Here is a 14,752-nt window from a genome sequence, read left to right on the forward strand (position 1 = left end):
GGGGCAAAGGATGTACACACAAGAGCCACATGCCAGTGCCCGCACCCCTCTTGGTGACTGCTGTCCCAGCCCCTGCTGCTCACAGCTGGACTATTTTCATTATGTGGTGAGGCCACTGTGGTCAGGTCTCTGCTGCAGGCAGCCCGACCCAGCCCCTAATGTCTACACCCTGTGTGTGTGGAAATCACCATGACCCCTCAACCCCATCTTCCGGCTGCAAATCCATTAACAGGCTAGAAAGCCTCACAACAGTCCTGTAATACACACTGTTGATGCCCCAACCACATCCCTTGTTCTTGCCACCCCAGGGGCCCCCTGGCCAGCCTTCTACCTGTAGCATGCATTTCCCAGCCCAAGGCTCTCTGGTCTCCCGTGCTCCCTTTGCCTGCTGCACAGCAGGCCAGAAGGTCAGGGGACTAACCCTCCGGAAGCCACTCTCCAGCAATGATTGAAGGGAGTGCTGGATAAATACCCCAGCTCCCTGGCCAGGAGGTGGGATGTTCCCAGGTAAGTGTCCTGTAGTGGCTCCCAGCGTTTCCCCAGGGCTTAGCCTATAGTTGCCTTCGCTGGCTTCTTGGTCAGATAGCTCACCCTTTCCTGGCCGTCTCCCCTTCCCTACTCCCCAACCTGGACTCAGATCCCAAATAGCCCATTTGCATGCAAATCCTGATCCCAGGGTCTGCCCCCTAGGGGACCCAAACTCAGACAAGCTGATCATCTGACTTGATCTTCACCCCATCCTTTGAGGTCAAGCCTTATAACAGCAGAGGAAACCAAAGAGTGCCCGAGGGAAGGGCATGTTCTCCGAGAGCAGGCCTGCACCGTACTCCCTGTGGAAGTCACGCTTGGAAAGACAGAAGCACTGGACCCAAATCTTCCCAAATCAAAGCTGCTCAACTCTTAGCCCCCGGGAGGAATACTTACAGAGCAGACACTGCTCAGCCCCAGGCATAAATGACAGATCGAGTCTGTTGCACATACACACACAATTTATTTTCTCCTGTCAGTACAGCCATCCTGACTCTCCCATATGTAAATCCCAGGATCTTTGGTCCTTTCTCCGCAGAGAGAGGTGCCTCTGTGGAAGCTGAACCCGGAGCTCCTGGGAGAGGTCCTGGCCGTGGGTGCGGGGCACCACTTTACGCTGCAGAATTAGAAGGGGCATTCAGAGAAGTCTACTGCCACAAAAAAGGGGTGAAGCCCAAGGGCTGTTGCAGATGTCAGCACAAACCACACCTGCTCTCCATTCACCTGACCTCCCCTCGAAGACTCCTGGAGGCCTACTAGGCACTGGGCCTGGGGCAGAGAACACACACGGGGTCTTGAAGCAGGAGGCCCCTGCTCCCCGACTCATCCCTGGAGGAAGGTCTGGGACTCAAGCTCATCCCGGGATGGCTAGGTTTATTTCCCGTGTGCCACCCCTCTGAGCCTGTGAGCTCGGTGAGGTCATAAAACATCTCCTCTAATGTCTGGGTTCCTGGCACGGGGCCCAGCACTTGGCATGCACGGGATGTACACAGATGTCTTGGGAATGAACTGAGTGAGTGGTCTGGAGGGGGAGCGGCTGGGAGCAGAGAGTGGCCAGAGCAGAGAAGGTGCTGGGGCAGGTGGCTTTATGAACGTTAAAGAATGTACCTCCTATCTGCTACCCACACCTGATGCAGACCCATCCTCTTCTGGTATAGGAGCCCTTAAGCCTGGTCACCTCTCCTTAATCCTATGTAAGTGTAAAAATTCACATGGAAGTCATGGCAAATGTTCTCAATCAGGATAAAGGGCTGGGAAGGGAGGGGGGTGGTGCATGGGAGAGGAAGGTCTCCAAGTTTCTGAAGCAGCAAGACCTATTCCTCATCTCTCAATGCCAGAGCCCTTGGGCTGAGGCTTTGCTATTGAAGAGAGCAGGAGCACTCCCCTGTTCCCAGATGTAGTGTGTTCTGGACTCCTGCTCCACAGTGATGGTGAAACCCTGGGTGTCCCCACGTCAGTGCACATCCGCAGTGGACCGGTGTGCTGGGGTCGCGACACCCCGCCCTGCAGAGGTTAAAATGAGGGAAGCTGCACGTATAGATGGAGAGTTCTCTAAGACGCGTACAGAACAACACCCTGATGGTGATATGCACACGGCTGTGCCATTAGTGGGAGACGGATAAGCTGCGGACGGGTGAGTCTGCCTCTTGTCTGGACAGTGTGGGCGGCTGGCCCTTGACGCCATACCGGGTCTGAAAATGTTGAAAACCGCCAGACTGGTTGGTAAGCAGCCACTGCCTGAGGGCCCCCCCAACTGCCAAGACCCCACCATCAGTCTAGCAGGAGGCCCAGCAACCCTGCGCCAAGGTCATGGCCAGCCAGTGTCCCCAAGAGTTCCCGTTGTTTTTAATTTTTACTATCACCCCATTCGTGGATGTACAGAGAGACACCTGGAAGGAAGGACATGCATGAAGATGCTGACAGTCACAACCTCCAGGGCCAGGAAGGGTTTGATGGGGGTCGGGAGAGAGTGAAGGGAGTGGTCATGTGTTATGTTTCCTACAAACGGTCATGTTTAAGTATTTCACGATGAAATGGTATTCATGAATTTTTTCTTTAGAGAAAAAGGTACCCCATAAGTTACCACCTGAGGACACAACCATCTCCTTGCTATGTTCGCCCCCTCACCCTGCGTTTCCCAACTTCCCCGCCTCTGCAAACATGGGGTCTCCTGCCCAGTGTGCCTGTGACCCCTTCTCTGCCTGAGGGGTTTGTGACTAGCTTCCTGAGCCCAGCTGGAGTGCCCCTTCCTCTGTCAGGCCCTTCTAGAAGCCCACAGATAAGGAATTGCCTCCCTCCTGAGCCCATGACCTCTGTCCATGGAGGGCAGCCCCCCTCCGGGACATGGCTGGCCCGCAGCCTAGTAACCCAGGGTCTGACTCCCTGACTAACGCTCGAGGCCAGGGGCTTTTGGTCTCTTCCTCCCCGAGGTGCCCAGCCCAGGGCCTGGACTTGGGATCACCAGCACCATGTTCATTTCCACACCCCCACCCCCAGCACCCAGCACAGAGTCGGGGTGTGCCGGCCGTGTAGGAAAGCACACTGTGTGAAGAAATGGGGGAATGCAGTTGTGAACAGGTGAGTGGCCAGGAATCCCCTGTGGCCTTGATTTTGCTGGCCAGTGAGGACCTAGAGGGCTACGTGGGGCATGGGGAGTGGGGAGGGGCTGCCTGAGACAGGGGCTCACCTGTGTCCATCACCTGCAGGCCGAAGTGAGACAGCATCAGCACCGTGTTCAGGTTCTCAAACTCCTTCTCCAGGACGACCCCGTAGGTCTTCAGGCCCACCAGCTCTACCTCCAGCCTCTGCTGCTGGTTCTGAAAGGGGTACCTAGGGGTTCACGGCCGGCCAGCCCTCGGCAGAAGCACGGCATGCCAGCGTGTGAGTGCGTGAGCGCGTAAATAGACAACAAAGTGAATAAAGAAGTACATAAATATGCATATAAGTGAATAGGAAAGTACATAAGAAAAAGAGTAAGTAAATACGTATATAAGTAAATTAATAGTAAGTAAGTAAATAAGCAAGGAAATAAATAAGGAAATAAAGTACAAAACAAGTAAATGAATAAATAGGTAAGTAAATAAGTAAACTCCTAAGTTAACAAATAAGGAAGGTCTTGCGGCTGCTCTTGCAAGACACACCCCCAATCCTCAAACGTCCCAGATCTCCCCCCGCCCCCCTGCTCCCGGAAGCAGGACAGCTAGCCACAGACACAGCCCTCACCCATTAAAATCTTTCTACCCCCCTACCCCGGGCCCATTCTGCCTCACTGTGGCTCATTCTATAGGCTGGGGAGGTACGATTCCCAAGGTCAACGCCCAGCCAGGCCCTGCAGCCAGGGAGGGGGCCCGGATGCGCAGCGGGGCTGGACTTCTGAGCTGGCTGTTTTCAGGCTCCCAGCCACATGGCCCCACAGCAGAAATCAAGCCCCGGCGAGGGAAGACGTGGCCAGCCTCAGGGTGATGTGCGTGCGTGGGGGGAGGGGGGGCTCCCACCCATGGAGAAAGGGTATCTGTATGCCAGGGCCCCGCCAGCAGGGGGCACAGTTGTCTCCCCCTAAAGATGTGGATTGGGATCTCCGTGAACCACCCCGCTCACAAGGTCATGGACAGTAATGGGCAGGCCCCCACCCCCCATGGCACACACCTTCCTGCCGCCCAGGCTGCTGGGTCACGTTGTGGTGGCTTTGGATAGCTAGGTGTTTTCTTTCCTGTTACTTGTGTTTTGTTTTGTTTTGTTTTTTAATATTCACTGTTCTTCAAGATTCTTTAACAAGCTGCAGGAAAGGGGATGAGCTAGACTCAAGGGAACCGGGAATTGCAGTGGAACTTAGGGGAGCATGGAAGTCTGAGGTGAAGAGCTTGCTGGAGGGAGCAGGGGGGGCAGGGACAGCCCCCAGAGGGCGATGCTGTGATGGTGACACCATCAGGCTCCAGGTAGCCCTCCAGGAACTCCACGTGGAGTTGGGCAGTTCATGGCTCACGACCACCCGAAGGGCAGACCCACCGTGACCCCCCCAGCTGACACATGAAAGACCGAGGACCAGGGACATTCCCTCGGCACACAGCTGCTGAGGGCAGAGCCCGGTTGGATCCCCTAGAGCCTGCGGGTGGCACTTGCAGACGTCTCTCCTGAGGGGAGCCGCTGAGGATGAGCAGAGGTGGACAGAATGTTCGGTGTGGGGTCATTTATAATAGAATACCTGGGTGTGACCCAAGTGCCCTGCGACTGGGAAACAGGGACTCAATTAGGGTTCATCTGTCCAATGAAACATTATACGGTCACGAGAGGCAATTCGTAAAAGAACATCGAAGGATACATGCAAACGCTTACCGTGTAATAAAATGGAAACCGTAGGAGTCAAAACTGTGGTTTTTCATCCCAATCTTTTCTGTCAGTCTGTCTGTCTCTCTACCTCCCTCCCTCTCTCCCTCCCTCCTCAGAGAGAGACATACTTATTTAGACATAGAGATCCATGATAACATATAGACAATATAGAAGTATTTATCTACATGAATAGACAGATTTAGCTGCACATAGAAAGCCTAGACACTGTTGCTCTGAAATGCTAAGGATGCTTGTCTAACGATTGGATTTAAATTTTCTTCACACTTCCGAAATTTCCAAATTTTCTTCCATGAATATGTTAATTTTATAATCAGAATAAAATAACACATTTAAAAACTGTGACTTGCGGCATGGTTTCACCTCATTTTCTTCTCTTCGCTTTCATTAAAATAGATGCCACCCATGGATGCCTAAATTTACGCATACTTGTCCACGGAAAGGCATCTGCCGGCTGCCTCCCGGCCCCCCTTCTTGGGGTGTGCGGTCCAGACCACAGATTCCGTAATGGGACACACGCAGGGACACTCATCACAGCCCCAGCTCTAGTCGGGAGGGGCTGGGGACAAACTGGGGGCCACCACTGAGTGGAATAAGCACGCAGCATGAGAAGGCTCGTGGCACAATTTCTGGGCATCAAAACCAGAGAGAACACTGCATTTTATAAAGACACAGAACACGTATGCTCATGCCTGGATGGTGCGGAGGCCAGTGACGCTGGGGTTTGTGATGCGGTGTTTCAAGCAGACCGTGTGGTCTTCATCCCTGCCTTGTGGACACCTCAGGGCCCTGAGCTGAGCAGGGGGCCACGGAGCCAGGACGTGGGTGCTTTCCTCCCCGGGCGCCTCACCTGGAACTCTACCAGCTGCCTCTGCAGGGCCTCCTGTTCCACTCGGGCTCTTTCTAGAGTCTTCCTCAGCTCTCTGAGCTCAAATTCCTTGACTGGGAGGAAAGGTACAGGAAGGCCATCTTTTTCTGTTCTTTTCCATCAAACACCCTCCCCTTCTCTTCGAACTGTACGCCCCCCGCCAGGCAACAGCCGAGGCCCCCACTATGGGCAGGTCGTCCCCCAAATCCTGAGAGAGTTTTTCTTTCTCTGATAATATGAAGGACATCTCTGTCCGTTAGGGGGAAATGTGCAGACACGGAAAGGAACGAAGAAACGCATAACCCCCTCCTCTTGCCTGCTGCAGATAACCACCACTAACATTTGCGTGGATTTACACACGTGTAATTTCACATACTCGAGACTGTGGGGAAGCTGTGAAGAACACAGGTCGTGGAACCCAATGGCCTGGGGTTAAATTTCAGCTCAGCCATCGGCCAGCTGTCCAACCATGGGCAAGTTACTTAACCTCTCTGTGCTGCGCTTTCCTTATTTTATTTTAATGTTTATCTTTTTAGTAATCTCTATACCCAACGTGGGGCTCGAACTCATGACCCCGAGATCAAGAGACACATGCTCTTCCAACTGAGCCAGCCAAGCACCCCGCACTTTCCTTTTTTTAAAAGGAAAAGATACTATTACCAACCTCGCAGTACTTTTATGGGAATTAAAAGAGGTAAATTTGTCTAAAGTTCTCAGACCTGTGCCTGGCTCAGTGGATGTTCTTGGTTATTTCCCATGTGATTATTATTTTTACTTATTGTTATTCTCCTAGATGGCATTTTTTTTGGTTCCACTTAATATCATAACTTCTTATTGGAGGTTATTCTGACTACGATCATAAAACCCTAGGTTAGTGGGTTTTCTGGTTTTATTTCAGGAAAGTGCTGAACTTGACTCCTTACTTTTCAGAAGTTTAAAGATAAACTCTTGCAAGAAACACAAGTCGAATGAAGCAAAACGCTTCTCTGGAATCAGGCCTCCTAGCACAAGTGGATGGGGCCACTCAGCTTCCTCCTCTGAGTCTCCTTTGTGCAAATTCTGACCTTCTTCTTTCTCCAGAGGTTCCAGATGCTTTAAGTACTCAGTGGAATCTTTTTCGAATTTCCCTAAAAAGCAAAGAAATCCCACGGGGAAGGTCAGTCCCCTGAGCAAAAATGAGCGGCATCTCTGGGCCTGACCCTGTGTCCAGATGCAAGCAAGGCAGTCCCTGCTCCGTGTCCCCGGGGAAAAAGATAAATAAGCAGAATGCTCCGGGCCTGGGGCCAGATGGGTGGCAGCAAGGGGGTCCTCCCGGGGGAGGAGCTCTTGGCTGGGCTCTAACTCATGGTACCACACAATTTGCCCATTGAAAGTGCTGAATTCAGTGGTTTGTAGTATATTCAGAGTTGTGCAATCATCACCACGGTCAAGTTTGGAACATATTCATCACCCCAAAAAGAAACCTGGTGCCTTTAGCCACCTCTCATACCACCCCACCTGCTCCACGCAAAGCAGACATCAAGTGTTAAAAAGCTGTGCCTGCCTATGGGGACAGAAGACGCCTCAGTGCTTGCCCAGGAGCGGGGGGGGGGGGGGGGGGGGGGGGGCGGGGGGGGCAGGGGATGGCGGCTGCTAATGGGCCTGAGGCTTCTTTTGGGGACGATGAAAACGTGCTAACCTTAATTAAAGTCATGGTTGAACGTATCCGAATATTCTAAGAACTGCTCTCAGCGGGTGAACTTGAGGGTATGTGAACTCTGTCTTCACAAGGACAGAGTTCTGGGGCCTCGCCCTCCTTGAGCGGAAGCAGAGACTGGGGTCAGGACAGCTCAAGTTTTTTTAGGGCAAGGACAGCAAGGCCAGGTGATCCTGGGGCTCACTCTGCCTCGGGCGGGGGCGGGGGGCAGGGCAACAAAGCCAGGTGAGGCCTGGGCCCCCAGGGGAAGTGGGGCTGTCCCCCCTCCCCCCACAGGACCAACCCTCAGAGGCTCAAAGACGGCGCTGTCCCAGCAAAATCACAGCCTTCCGAGCAGAAACGGAAAAGCTCTCAAGAGCCCGGCCATTAAGGTAAAATCTGTAGGCGGTTTAGAGGGAAGACGGAGTGAAGTTTGCCCATGTCCGTTTCCTCTTCAATAACTGCAGAGGCCCTCAGAGAGTCACACCGATTGCAGTCGCATGCAGTGACAACTTCATGGTCCCCCAGCACACGATTTTATAGATTCTGAAATGAGCCTTAACCCACTTCAGCGGGTATTTTACACAGTGCAACTCCAGGCATCCGAGCGTACAGGTTACGCTCAATTGCAGGTAATGAGATGCATTTTCATCTTCGTTGCCATTACTCACCTTAAACAAGACATTACTGAAAACGGTTTATTTGCTTTTAAACCCCAGCCTTACCGTGAGCCTGCGGTACCTCTGTGCACACCTTCATCACTGTTTGCTATCCACTCGGGGCCAGATGGGAGCCTTGACCCACACCCGCCTTCCCGCCGGGAGCGCAGACCAGTGCGTGTGCACATGAATGTGCACGCGGGGTGGTGGTGACAATAACGGGATGATCATCGTACAGCTAAGCGTATGTGTGGAGCCTCAGGAGCCCCAAGGAAGCCCCCCACCCAAGTGCGGGATCAGGGAAGCCGTCGGAGGAGGTGGCATCTCGGCCGTGCCAGGCTCGCACAAGGCACTGATGTTGGTCCTCAGAAGAGCCCTGAGGGGTGGGCAATCTCATCCTTCCTTCACAGGTGAGGCAGTGGAAGCACAGAGAGGTTAAGTAACTGGCCCCAGGCCACACAGCAAGCATGGTGCCGAGGAGGGGCTTAGGTCCGATCTAGTTTTAACAACATGAAGGAATGGCGGAAGAAAGAAACTGATGTCACCCCTTACTACAGCACTTGACGTAGCTGCTCTCATTCTTGGGGGATCTTTGCCAGCCCCAGAGCACACCTGCGATGCTATGTGGTGTAATCATCACGGGGCCTCCCTGTGCTGTGGGACTCATTTCACTTGAATGCAAGACATCTTAACAAGACACTGTTATATTAATCCGCACACTTTGGATTCCTTGGGGCAGAGCTCTGTGTTATTCTGTCTGTGTCCCTAGCATGTGGCTCAGTGCCTGGGAAGGAGTAAGTGCTCGAGGGTTATATGTTGGACATATTCATTCATGCATGCACGCATTCACTCCACAAACATGTATGCAGAGCCTGCTAGGCGTGCTGGGCGTGGTTCTAGGCCCAGGAGGTACTGCAGTGAATGAAAGGGAAATATCCTCAAACACAAGAGGCTTAAATCCTGGAGAGAGATGGCAAACAACACAGAGGGCAAAGAGGCTGCTAGAAGATGGAAGGATGGAGAGAAAGAAGGCAGCGGAGGACGGGAGGGGTGGGAGGTGCACAGCGGTGCACACAGCAAGCAGGGGTCGTCTTCCAGAGGGTGACACCTGAGCAAGACCCGGGTGAAGGAGCGAAGGGAGGGAGTGAGCCCGCGGTGACTTGGACACAGAGGCTGCAGGCAGGGAGAATGTGAAATCCAGGCCCTGAGGTTAGTGAAGAGGCAAATCACACAGCAAAGGAAACCGTCAATAAAGCAAAAGACAACCTACCGAGTGGGAGAAGATATTTGCCAGTGACCTATCCAGTAAGGGGTTAATACCCAAAATATGTAAAGACCTTATACAGCTCAACACCAGAAAAACAAAAAACCCAATTAAAAAATGGGCAGAGGACCTGAACAGACATTTTTCCAAAGAAGACCTACAGATGGCCAACTGACACATGAAAAGATGCTCAGAATCACTCAGCATCAGGGAAATGCAAATCCAAACTACAAGGAGCTACCACCTCACACCTGTCAGAATGACTAAAGTCAGCAACACAAGAAACAACAGGTGTTGGCGAGGATGTGGAGAAAAAGAGACCCTCGTGAGCTGTGGGTGTGAACGCCAACTGGTGCAGCCACTCTGGAAAACAGCATGGAGGTGCCTCAAAAAATTAAAAATAGAACTACCCTATGATTCAGTAATTCCACTACTGGGTGTTTATCCCAAGGAAAATGAAAACACTCCTTCAAAAGGACATAGGCACCCCTATGTTTATCACAGCATTATTTACAATAGCCGAGACACGGAAGCTGCCTGAGCCCTTCCATAGAAGAGTGCACAAGGAAGGTGTGGTACATACATATTTGTGGCATTTATAACAACACTAGAGGGTAGCATGCTGAGCGAAATGAGTCAGAGAAAGACAGATACTGTACAATTACCTCATATGTGGAATCTAAAAAAAAAAAGACCCAATGAATAAACAAACAAAAAGCAGAATGAGACCTATAAATACAGAGAACACACTGATGGTTGCTGGGGGGGGGGGGCGTGGGGGTGAGGGGAGCCGGCGAAGGGGAGGCGGAGCTACGGGCTTCCAGGTATGGAATGAGGAAGACACTGGGAATAAAAGGCACAGTCCAGGGTGCAGAGTCAATGACACTGTACCAGCTTTGTGCGGTGACAGGTGGTAGCCACACCCTGAGCAGAACACAACGTTGAAACTAGTTAAATCACTAGGTTGCACGCCAGAAACTAATGTCACATCGTGTGTCAACTGCACTCAAAAAAAAAAAAATCAATAAAACAAATGAAGAGGCTACTCCGTAGGCTTTTCCCTGAAGACCCACCCCCTCCCGCGTGCACACCTAATATTAAGAGCATTTGATTAGATCCGGTCTTAACATTCAAACAGAAGAGCAGGGTGGGCGGGTTACCTGTGAGGTTCTGCAGGTGCTGCTTTCCCAGCAGGTGCTCCTTCTTGTTATGCAAGGAGCTGAAGAACTGTCTGCAAGTCCTACAGTACAGGTCGTTGCCTTCATCCCCCTGTGGACAGAAAGGTTTCGGAGGCGGGTGGAAGCGCATGGCGTTCCCACCACCTCTGAACATACACTTGGCTCAGAGGGGCTTCCGCACGTCTCTCGGGCTGGGCTGCGTCCCGCTCATCCTGCTCATCCCTTCTCCCCCGGAGAAACCCCTCGCCGGCTTGAGGCCTCTCCAAGCACAGCTGAGAATTTCAAATCACCCCAAGACCTCTGTCATTTCCCACAAGGGGGAAATGCGAGGAATGGGGCCAAGAGGGAACAGCAGGGAGTTCTGGTAACTGGGATTGTTTGAGAAAGCGCACAACCAACTCTGGGCTCTGCTTACTTGCAAAGAGTTTACTTTGAAATCCTAAACCAGAATGAGCTTTATGATTAAATAACAAAAATGTGTCCTTTTATCAAAATATCTATGCACAAGCCCATAGATGCTTGCATGTATCCATGGGCTATTTCTGGAAGATGCCCTAGAAGCTGGGTATAGTGAATGCCTTGGGATGCAGAGGCGGGCTGGCGCCTGTGAGCAGGACCCACCTCTTCCCAGAAGCCTGTGTGTGCTGTTTGCATTTGTTTTTACCATGCACAAATATTATTATTATTCTTTTTTTTATTTTTTCATTTTGGGGGGGCAGAGGGGGAGAGAGAGAGAGAGTCCTAAGCAGACTTCCTGCTGAGGGTGGAGCCGGACATGGGGCTCAATCTCATGACCCTGAGATCACAACCTGAGCTGAAACCAAGAGTCGGGTGCTCAACAGGCTGCACCACCCAGGTGCCCCACACATATATTATTTTTAAATGAAAAACCTAATTAATTAAGAAACATATATAACTATATGCATTTGCTTATGTTTATTAGTTTGGGGATGTAAAAATTCCCTAAGCTCTTGGAAGAGATGCTTCCTGACAAAGACTTCATATGTTTTCCTGACCCCGGGCCAGCCAGGAGCTGACGAGACTCAGGACATTCCGCAGCTCACTGATTCTTAGGACTTCTGTCCCTTATCAGAGAGGAGCTCCTTCAGCCCGGATATGTGTCCTCGACCTGCAAGAGGTCGAGTGATTTCTTGCATACCCTCTGTGAGACTTAGCTCTACCTCCTGCTGAAGTGGAAGGACCCTGCTAGGAGAGGGCAGTGAGGGAGGAGAGCCCTGGGAGCTCCAGAGAGGGAGAGATGGCGGAGGGCTGCTGGAGAGCCCCGAGTCAGGAGGGAACTTGACGGGAGAGGGGTCTGCGGTGCAGCACATCCGAGAAAGGGCCTGCCCCCGCCGGGGGCTGGTGCTGAGACACCAGAGTGAATGTCCAAACTCAGCTCACATGCACCTCAACACAAAGTTCTGCACTCTCACGTTTGCTTATAGAAATATATCCTTACCATACAGCCCATCATGACAATGCAGGATGACCCTGGCAACAATTATGGGAGGGACCCCACCCTCATTCAGATGATCCCTACCACCAATCCTCTTGCAACCTGACGCCAAGATTCAGAAGGGCTGTTAAGCGAAAACAAATCGCAAGGTGCCCAAGAAAATGTGTCGAAGAAAAAACTAGCCAGGAACCACTTATCCTGTAATCTGTCATGCTGTATATCTAGTCACACGGCCCTCAGTAGAAGCGTGAGGCCTTCATCTACTAGAATCAATTCATGTTTTCAAATTCCAATTCAACCAGAGGTCACTGAGCACTCCGTTTACAGCCGCGCTCTGAGCTGCGTGTCGTGAGGACAGCAGGGGCTTGTCTGGGGTCACAGGGTGGGTGAGGAAGAAAGGGGAGGCTCTGGATCAGCAGCTGACAGCCCTCCAGGGTAGGTGGGCACGTGGAAGGCAGAGGAGACTGGACAGGGAGGTGGACGCCAGGTCATGGACAGCCTGACATGTAGGCAGTGGGGCGGGCTCAGGCTCTGGGGAGGGGTGCCTGGGTCGGTGGGAGAGCACCCGGCTGCACAGGGCAGAGGAGGCGCGAGGGGCTTCTGTCTCCGCAGCCCCGCCTGGGCCCCAGGGGGCTGACCTTTCAGGCAGACGACAGATTTAGGAAGTCCTTGGCACTGTAAGTCCTCAAATCATTTTATCATCATGATAGAAGGTGGTGTACTTAAAACAACTTTTAAAGTTATTATGAATGCATGCTTAAAGTAATAAAAGAAAAAAAGGAGGTGTAAAGTAAAAGTGTGCCCCATCCCATTTTACTCCCCCTGGGTGAGAGTTTCTTGTGTGGCCTTCCAGAAAATTTCACTGTAAGCACATCTGGCAGCCCCTTAAAATTCATTTCCAGTGATTCCTTGTTTGTTAGCGAAATAGATATTTCTTTGTCAGTTAAAGCTCAAAGGGAAAACACCTACCAATCACATTGCAGCTCATACTGTCCAGCGACTCCAGGCACGGCCGCCCCGTCCTGGTGCCCACTGTCTGCTCTGGGCAGCCTGAGCGGCCCCCCGTGCCCTAAACGCCCTACGTGGCCTCCCTTCCCTGGGTCTCTGCCCATCCTGTCTCCTCTGCCTAGAGCTCAGCTTCACATCCATCTGCGCCCAGCATGACCAGCATGCCTTCTGGGAATTTCCCATGTATTCTTAGGACTCCTCATTAGGGGGAGTCAGAATCGCCTGCCGTGTGAGTAACACCCCCAGACAGCACCAGCCTGTCTCCATCATAGCCGATTCCTGGAATGATCTCCTGCAGCTTCTGTCATCAGTCACCACACCTGGTGACGTAAAGAAGCAGAACTCATTCTCCCACAGTTCTGGAAACCAGAAGTCCAAAATCAGCCTGGCAGGGCCAGAATGAAGATGTTGGCAGGGCCATGCTTCCTCTGGAGGCTCTAGGGGAGAACCTGTTTCTGGCCCCTTCCAGCCTCTTCCGGTGGCTAACGACATTCCTCGGCACGTGGCCACATCACCGTAACCTCGGCTGCTGTGGTCACGCAGCCTTTCCTTTTGTCTCCCTCCTGTGAGGCCACCTGTGGCTATCTGATGCCCTTATTTCAATTTCATCACATCCCCAAAGACCCACCCCATTCCCCGTAAGGTAACATTCATGGGTCACAGGTACTGGGACCTAGGTTATCTTTGGGGATGAACATTTTTCAGTCTCTCCTGCCCAATGAGGTGATATTTCAAAACCACTACCCGCCCTCCACCCCTGAAAACAAATACTTACATCAAGTGCTGAGAATGGAAGGCCAACCCTCTCCAATCTGTTTCCTGGTGTGCCTGGTCCTGCTGGAAGACAGGTGGCATCAGTTAGAAAGCATCTGAGGGAGGGGTGGTCACCTTGAGGGTCGGAAGTGCTTCCCGAGGCTAAGAAGTGACCCCAGGCTCCTGTTGGAAGACGAGTGCTTGGCTTCAGCGGCTCAGGTCCCACTGAGGTCTGAGCGCCCCTGAAACCCACGAGGCTACCCCTGACTTCCATGTATATGGAACGATGAGCCAGAAACCAGGAAAAAATGAAAAGAGTGCATTCTTCTGATTAGCATGGCAGATTCTAGGTGATGTTAAAAAAATTGTTTATCGTAATTAATAGATTTTTATATGGTAAGCTTTAAACAATTACCATGTTTTCCATCAGGCAGTAACACAACTTGTTTGTCTAAAAACCACACTCTGTTGGAACCGCCTTTCTTTGTAGCACACCAGCTTTCTGTGTGAGGACAGTCTCCCAACAACCACAACGGTTAGCAGGCCGAGGGGCTCCCGCGAGACTGAAGGATTAAGTAAGACGGGGTGTTCCCTGCTAAGTCTGACAAGCAGCGTCTTTAGGGAGGAAAACACCAGCAGGAAAGACAGCTGCTCTCAGTGGACCCTTGGCCAAGGGTCTCGGGGCACAGTTTTCTTAGCTCTGACATTCATAGTGAGGACCGGAGGCCCCACTACGCTCAGGGGTTGTCTGCTAATAGTTACATGCCAGATCAGTGGTTTTCAGATTGATGGTTTTTTAATCAGCAGGTGCTTGATTAAAAGTAAATGTGAGGTGGAAACCCAGTACGTACAATGAGTCAGAGTGGAGAGGCCTGTGGACCAACTTGATCTTCTGCTTGTTTTTATAAATAAAGTTTTATTGGCACACAATATACACCGTCTGTAACTGCTTTCCTGCTTTAACCAGAGTTGAGAGGTTGTGACAGAGACCACGTGGCCCACAAAAGGTAAACTATTTA

The 14,752-nt window shown here is 51.8% G+C and overlaps 1 protein-coding gene across 4 annotated transcripts in view; it reads right to left on the bottom strand.

Moving 5' to 3' along the window:
• Positions 1-978: 978 nt before the first annotated feature.
• LOC113924624 (high mobility group protein 20A-like) overlaps positions 979-14,752 on the bottom strand; it is a 43,198-nt gene continuing 29,424 nt past the window's right edge. For 2 of the 4 annotated variants that reach the window (XM_027598647.1, XM_027598645.1), the window contains exons 6-11: positions 13,756-13,817; positions 10,499-10,607; positions 6,664-6,867; positions 5,723-5,814; positions 3,215-3,344; positions 979-1,144 (exon numbers count right to left, since the gene is read on the bottom strand). In XM_027598647.1, coding sequence (XP_027454448.1) covers positions 1,140-1,144; positions 3,215-3,344; positions 5,723-5,814; positions 6,664-6,867; positions 10,499-10,607; positions 13,756-13,817 — 602 coding nt within the window. In that variant the 3' untranslated portion in view covers positions 979-1,139. The remainder of the gene's footprint in view (positions 1,145-3,214; positions 3,345-5,722; positions 5,815-6,663; positions 6,868-10,498; positions 10,608-13,755; positions 13,818-14,752) is intronic. The other 2 variants (XM_027598646.1, XR_003520736.1) reach the window with 2 other exon arrangements.

The sequence above is a fragment of the Zalophus californianus genome, chromosome 2, assembly GCF_009762305.2.
Source record: "Zalophus californianus isolate mZalCal1 chromosome 2, mZalCal1.pri.v2, whole genome shotgun sequence".
Classification (NCBI taxonomy): Eukaryota; Metazoa; Chordata; class Mammalia; order Carnivora; family Otariidae; genus Zalophus; species Zalophus californianus.